The 7,500-nt window shown below is 36.6% G+C and overlaps 2 protein-coding genes across 2 annotated transcripts in view; one reads left to right on the top strand and one right to left on the bottom strand.

Annotated features, from left to right (window-relative positions):
* Window positions 1–7,500, top strand: part of LOC136835471 (beta-1,4-mannosyl-glycoprotein 4-beta-N-acetylglucosaminyltransferase-like) — a 500,376-nt gene that overhangs the window by 245,977 nt on the left and 246,899 nt on the right. The gene's annotated exons all lie outside the window — the stretch shown is intronic.
* Window positions 1,200–7,500, bottom strand: part of LOC136835472 (G-protein coupled receptor dmsr-1-like) — a 97,733-nt gene continuing 91,432 nt past the window's right edge. Inside the window, exons 6-7 of the mRNA XM_067099038.1 lie at window positions 5,170–5,351; window positions 1,200–3,402 (exon numbers count right to left, since the gene is read on the bottom strand). Coding sequence (XP_066955139.1) covers window positions 3,216–3,402; window positions 5,170–5,351 — 369 coding nt within the window. The 3' untranslated portion in view covers window positions 1,200–3,215. The remainder of the gene's footprint in view (window positions 3,403–5,169; window positions 5,352–7,500) is intronic.

The raw sequence follows: 7,500 nt of genomic DNA, 5'->3' as shown, positions 1-7,500 counted from the left end.
TCACTCTTGCCTTCTTTTGGAGATTAATAATTTTATAAGAATTAAATGAAAGTCCGGCGATATTTACAAGATTTTTATTAGATTTACATGATTTTTATATTTTCCATTTAATATTACAGTATTTATTTCAAAAACATCTATGAACACAATATATATATAATATATATATATTTATAATTATATTTTATGCATAGTGTTGGGATCCATCCCCTGGGCTGGGAAATTCCAAAAATGGTAATCGATTCTGCACGACCCTATTCTTTTTCATTTCATCATCATCATCTTTTATTTCATTCAATTATTTTGTATTTTATTGATTTTTTATTTTTATTTTTGTGGCAACTGAAAACCTCAGTTTGAAAAAATAATTAAATCTGCCTGAATTGTTCAGCTCAACGGCATAAGGCTACTATCATCACTGTGGTTTATATTCTTATCATTCTCAAATTGAAAATGATGATTTTACAAAAGAGGTTAGCTGCATATTTGCCTATTATTGTTACCATGGCAAATAATAATAATAATAAAAAATTAGAAAATATAGAAATGGGTGAAGATGAAACCGTTGTTTATCTTCATTTTCAACACTGTCTCTTCTTTATATTTGTCGGAATCGATCGAGAGCATCTTTGGACCTTCAGGCTCACCTGTATGACCTTGGGGGCTCAGGGGCAAAGTCAGGTGAGGGAGCCCAGGTGAACGGTAGATGCAGGAGGGGCAGTGGGCAGGTTACAAGAGTTCTGGGGTCAGGGGTCAAATGGGAAGGAGGGAGGGAGGGAAGACATAAGTGTTTTGTTTTTATGGTTTTAAGGGTTTCCTACTCCCAACACTACGCACCTAATGTATGATACAAAATAAATTATCAAAACATCGATGTATTGGTGTGTGGATATAATGTACATTCAAATAAGACAGTATAAAATAAAGTCTTTTTTTTTTTTCAATACACCTATGATAACATCTCAGTTACAATATATTGTTAAACTTTATCATATAATTTACTTAATATAAACATCACGAATGTCAGTAACTATTTATTATAGTTTTATGTTTAATTTTAAAGTACGTCATACTCCAACAGTTTTTTTTACTCAATATCTCTTGAAATAAGTGTGACAAAACATAAATTTACTTATTTAACAAGGCAGAAATGTTTTTCATTTTTGCTATTGTTTCCTTATATCTGTTATTCTTTCGTATTTTCTTTTTATCATCTTTTTACTTAACTTCACTACATTTTTGTCTTTTTGGTGTTGCTCATGTTTGTTAAGTAGAATGGCACCTAATGTCCGGATAATAGGACATAATCTCACCTGAGATTTAGTCATCGTCTCATCTTGTACTCGAATTGGAGTCACACAAGATGCAAATGATGTAAATTAAATCCCAACATTATATGCAAATTAAATCCCACCGGAAATGGAAGGTTTCAGTTTCGTTCTAGACTCAGGTTTTGTGTTCCACTTTAGTCCAAAGTTCGTCTCGCGTAAAAACTTAGAATTAATGTTTCGCTCATTTGTTTTCCTTTAAAATTCCAAAATAACAAATATCTAAGGCATATTTAATTTCCTTTTGCGTAAAATGTTGAATACAACAGTGAATTTTAGAAAATATAAAGGAAAGAAAAAATGGTCATCGTGACTAGCAAAGAAAAATCATCTTTATGATCCAAGGCCAGGGTCATCGTGACTTGTAGGAAGGCTTAAACTGACTTGTACCATAACAGAAGACAGAAAAAGATAATTTTTTGCTTTTTGGTGGGCGTTTCCGTATGTTGATTATGCAGTATGGGATGTCAACGATGAGAGGTATTTAAAAGTTTGTTGATTTAATTTTTTTTTTTAGCATTCTAGAGGACTGGCTTCTAAATGTTAATTTCAAGTTCCTCTTACATAAGAAAGAAACTTCTTTTTCTTTAGACTCTGGATCACCAGACACTCAATTCAGGCCGGTGAAATTCTTCCAGATCTCAGGCTAATGGAGCGTAGAGCGAGAGACAAGCTGCGCTATTCCACTTTGATACTAAACTTTAATACAAACCTTCCATCATTTTCACATGAGCGAAGCGACTCCGTTCTTTTTTCTTTTATGTGCCAGACGAGAAGGCGGTTGTAGGTTTATATTTGCTTGTAAATGTCAACAAAATGAGTTTGCATAGAATACTGCCCTCAGGAATCTGAAATGGCAGAAGTCTGGACATTCATCTGAGCGCATTTGAAATCGTATCACCAGTTTTGCTTAGGGTATCTTGGTCGACACTGAATGGTGCTTTACTTATTATAAAATTGTAACAAAGGAGCTGAAAACAAGTTTCAAAGAACTTTGAGTTTTCACTTCTCTACGTCAGGGTGTTTGCTTACGCTGGTTTGATGTGAAACCTTTTTCATACCAGTTTGAAACTCGTCACTGAAAACAAATCTATTGAGTTCCTTAGAGAAATTTATGTACGACTTAAATTAGGCCTACAAAACTTATCCCATATGGGCAACATGTTAAAATATTCTGGTATGAAAACAAAGTGCTATGATGATGCTGACATGTGTATTTAGAGTATTATTTCCCAAGTCTGTACTGTCTTACTGCATTGTGAATTTATCTTCTCTTTTCACACCGTTGTAGACATTATCAAATTGTGTATGTGATGTCAAAGGTTTATTGTGCTATATTTCCCCAGTAACTATGACGTTTTGTCAGACCGAAAATCAAATACTGCGCCGCAAAAACACAGTCGCATTGCTTCCCTATATCCTAACTAAAGCACCAGATACATTTCTCGCGAGAATGAACGACGTTTACACTCTCGTGCGTGATTCAAAAGCCGCGGAAACAGCCTCCCCGTCAGTGTATCGTAACGGAAGGAAATGGGTAATGCTTCTTGCCGAATACGAAATTCGGATCTCGTATCTTCGTTCTTCTGTGTATTGTAGTCTTCTTAGATTTTCTGAGAATTTTATGTCAATACGTCAACAAGGTTCGATGGCTCTTGTTGCCAGATGTTAGAAATTCAGCTGTTATTCAAGAGTCATTAAAAGAAATCCTGACTGTTTTTTTGTTTTTTGTTTTGTTTAAGCAATGTTATGTCGCCTGAAGGGCGACTCTGGAGAAAAACACACATTGTATGTCGAACACGTGTTTGTGTGCGTGCGCACTCGTGCGCTCGGGAGAGATAGGGAGTGAAATGGCTGAGTGAGTGTGTTTGAAGATGAAATTGCTCCTTAAAGCTGAGTGGAGACCGTCTCCCCGGGGATTCTGGGCGAGAGATTGAGAGGCGGCGGCGGGTGGAGGAAATAGCGGAACGTCAGGCGAAACTGATGAGACATGATGTAGTAGAGGAAGAAGTTCACAGCCCCGTTGATGAGAGCCAGCAGATCCATGACTTCGCCCCAGTGATGGTAGCATTGCCTGGCGGAGGGAGGGAGGGAGAAAGAGTTTAAAAATGAGGGTTTTCCAATAAGGTCACTGAATATTCGATACGTGGATGAATGCCTAGCGGAGCGCTCATTTCAAAAATTGGAAGACGCTCGTAAGATTTCGAAGCTAGTCATTAATGGATTCAATTCAGGTCAAGGATGTGAAAGCTTCCATTTAATAATAAGATGACGAAGATACTGGTTGAATCATAGCGAGTTCTTTATGCAAATGAGGGCAGAGTTTTCTTCATAATCGAAGCAACGTGCAGTTGTATAGAGGCCTGCAATACTAGTTCCTTTCTCAACGGAACACCTCTTTAGCTTACATTAATTTGGGACTGAGTGACCCAGTTCCTCATTTCTATCAGGCTTATCTGCCACTTATTTACGTGTAACAAAGACAAAACATTTCATGCATTTTAATTTATCATTGCAGTTTCCTAATGTTTTATATACTGGTCTCTTTTTGAAATAGTTATGAATTAAGCATTCATAAATATTTTCCACGTTCATACTGTTAGGACAGCGGTACATTATAATTCATTCTGTCAACAATGTCTCACATTTGTGTATACTGTGTAATTATATGGTATGCCTCCTCTCTCTCTCTCTCTCTCACACACACAAATCTCATGCATGCACTAACCTGTATGAATTGTAGCTAGTCATTCTCAATAAATATTTCGAATTGTCTGGAAGGATAAGGCGGCTAAAATATGAAGCAGTCTCTCTCTCTCTCTCTCTCTCTCTCTCTCTCTCTCTCTCTCTCTCTCTCTCTCACACACACACACACACACACACACACACACACTAATCTCATGCATGCACTAACCTGTATGAATTGTAACTAGTTATTCTCAGTAAATATTTCGAATTGTCTGGAAGGATAAGGCGGCTAAAATATGAAGCTCTCTCTCTCTCTCTCTCTCTCTCTCTCTCTCTCTCTCTCTCTCTCTCTCTCTCTCTCTCTCTCTCTCAGGTCTCATGAATGTATGCACTAACTTATATGAGTTTCAGTTAAATATTTTCGGTAAATATTTTCACATTGTCTAGAACAATAAGGCGGCTAAAATATAAAGTAATCTCTCTCTCTCTCTCTCTCTCTCTCTCTCTCTCTCTCTCTCTCTCTCTCTCTCTCTCTCTCTCTCTCTCTCTCTCTCAGGTCTCATGAATGCATGCACTAACTTACATGAGTTTCAGCTAAATATTTTCAGTAAATATTTTCACGTCCAAAAGAAGAAGAAGGCCAAAATATGGAGTAATCAGTCTCTCTCTCTCTCTCTCTCTCTCTCTCTCTCTCTCTCTCTCTCTCTCTCTCTCTCTCTCTCTCTCTCTAGATTCTTATCTGCACTTTCTCATAGATTTTATAGAATATTTAATAAAAAATGAGGCTAAATTATTTCAGAAAATATTTTCACATTGGGGGGAAAAGGCTTAAATTTGAATCTCTCTCTCTCTCTCTCTCTCTCTCTCTCTCTCTCTCTCTCTCTCTCTCTCTCTCTCTCTCTCTCTCTCTCTCTCTCTCATAGATTTTATAGATGCACTAATATGTATGAGGCTTAGCTAATTATTTCCAGAAAATATTTTCACATTGGTCTCATGAATGCATGCACTAATTTGTATAAGTTTCAGCTAATTATTGCCTAGAAGGATAAGGCGGCTAAAATATGAAGCAATCTCTCTCTCTCTCTCTCTCTCTCTCTCTCTCTCTCTCTCTCTCTCTCTCTCTCTCTCTCTCTCTCAACTCCACGATACTCACACGAAGAAGGCATGTCCAAAAATGCCCGAGAGAAGCGACAGGATGCCCTGTGGTAGTTCCGTGACCAGGAAGAGCAGGAGCACCGTCAGGAGCATCTTCGTCGTCTTCTCCGTCAGCTTCTCCATCCGAGGCAGCTTCCGGTCGGCCTCCATGGAGGGCGTGCCCATCTTAATAAGGTTTTCCTGCGAGATGAAAGGAGATAATTGCTCTTTAATAAGGTGACACTTCCCTTTCACGGCAAAAGAAAAATATCTGGCAGAGAAGTCTCTTCTGGGAAATTTCCGACTAGAATTTCCTTTTTGCAAGAAGAGCTGAGCTGTCTTCCTGATAAAAAGGCGGGACGGTTAAAGGGATTTGTGCTATTGAGTAAAAGTAATTACGGGGGGAAGGAAAGCGCGAAGACCGGATGCTTTGGAGCTTCAGACAAAATTGCACTGCATCCGAGTAATATATATATATATATATATATATATATATATATATATATATATATATATATATAAATATATATATAAATATATATATAATGTGTGTTTGCATATACGTTTGCCAAGTTCAAAGGTCTCATGACCGATTGGTGCAGGGCTTAGCTCAACTTGTGAGGGTTTGTTTCGCCCAGAAGGCTGTATGATTTTTAATTTTCCTAAAATTATGTACCTCAGAGACTTGTAATCCTGCTTGGACGTACACTGAGCTCCGGCATTTAATGTTAATATCCCAAGTCCTATATTGTTTGCTAAATTAAAATAATGACTTGGTAACTACTAGGGAATAAAAATTTTAAGTTCTCAGACTGTACAGCATGTTTTCCATTATTTCAGTGACTGCCTGAAGGACTGTGATCGTCAGTCGTATAACGTTAAATCTTCGTTATAATTTTTGTTAATCAAGTCGTTTATGTGATTTGTTGTGTAATATTCTTTTCTCTTCAATCAGTTAACCTTTAAAAAAAGGTGGGGTTTACGTAATGTAAAAAATGCATAGGTTTTCCCTAGACTTATTTCTTGTTTTTTGCCGTTAGCCAAAATCTATTTCTTTCTTTTGTGTTCAATCTTTACTGTGATATGGCAGATCATAACCAAATTAAATACATTAGTTGTATCTTGTAGTATTAGAACTTTGTTTTAGTATAATTTCTCATTAATGTTTCAAAAAGGATTGGATTTTAATTTTATTCTAAATGAAGTCTTAACCTAATTACCATCCATAAATATGATTTTATTTAACATAAATGGCTTAGTGTAGAAGATGGTCTAAGACTGGATTATATTACGTCTCCGAGCTGTTTATCATATGAACGAAGTGTGCCAGAATCAGAAACGACATGAAAAAAGAAGTGCAAAATTAAGGGACAGCAGGACACTTGAGTTGTGAATAGCGTGTGCAAACGGCAGATGTTTACTGTTGATGCATTACCGATCTAGGTTATTGAAGAGGAACTGTAGTTGCAGTTATAGAGGTTGAAAGTGTCTGCAGGAGGGGGAAGTTGAGAGTAGCCTAGACGTGATCAAGAGGAAGGTTTTAAGGTTATGAGGGTAAGTGTGCAGACGGTTGGGACGAGACCTGGAGTGTCTATGAAAGCCAGGGTTGGAGTGCATGAGAGGATTGTTGAACCAACTGCCTTATGATCAAATACTGATTTTAAGTGGAAAATGTTGAAGTTGTTAAGATAAGCTGTTTGTATAGTATTTGTGGCATAAGCAGAGAATGAAGGACAAGAGATGTAGAGAATCATTAGAGTGCTAAAAAGGCTTTTGATAGGTGGAAAGGTGGTTTGGTTTTGTACTAAAAAGTCTTTTTTTGGGTGGAAAGATGAATTAGTGTGTTTTAAAGTGGTTTGGTCATGTTCAAGAAAGGGGGATGACAGGTTTGCGAAAAATGTCCAGAATTCAGAAATGTTAGGGAGAGAGGGTAAGGAAGACTTAGCAAGGGCTAGATAATTGGCATGAAAGAAATATTAAAAAAAAAAAAAAGGCGGTAGTATCGAGGAATGGCGACAATGCGTGCAAGAAAGAGGTGAATGAATAATGCAGTGTATGTAGGGTTTTAGAGGTACTACTGATGATCCTAGCGTTAAGCTCTATGAAATCCTAACAACGGAACATTCCTACTGAGTGGTTTCATTCATAATCCAGCTGCTGAATTATGAATTTAGCTATGACTTTTGTGTTTTACTCTGAGGCCACTCTCCTCAGGAAAAACAGCTGAACATAAGTATACATATATATATAATATATATATATATATATATATATAACATATATATATATTTATACTCATTATGTATATATATATATATATATAATATATATATATATATATATATATATA

Source organism: Macrobrachium rosenbergii, chromosome 55 (assembly GCF_040412425.1).
Source record: "Macrobrachium rosenbergii isolate ZJJX-2024 chromosome 55, ASM4041242v1, whole genome shotgun sequence".
NCBI classification, from domain to species: Eukaryota; Metazoa; Arthropoda; class Malacostraca; order Decapoda; family Palaemonidae; genus Macrobrachium; species Macrobrachium rosenbergii.
The sequence above is the reverse complement of the archived record's forward strand: the minus strand, read 5'-3'. Positions and strand labels throughout refer to the sequence as shown.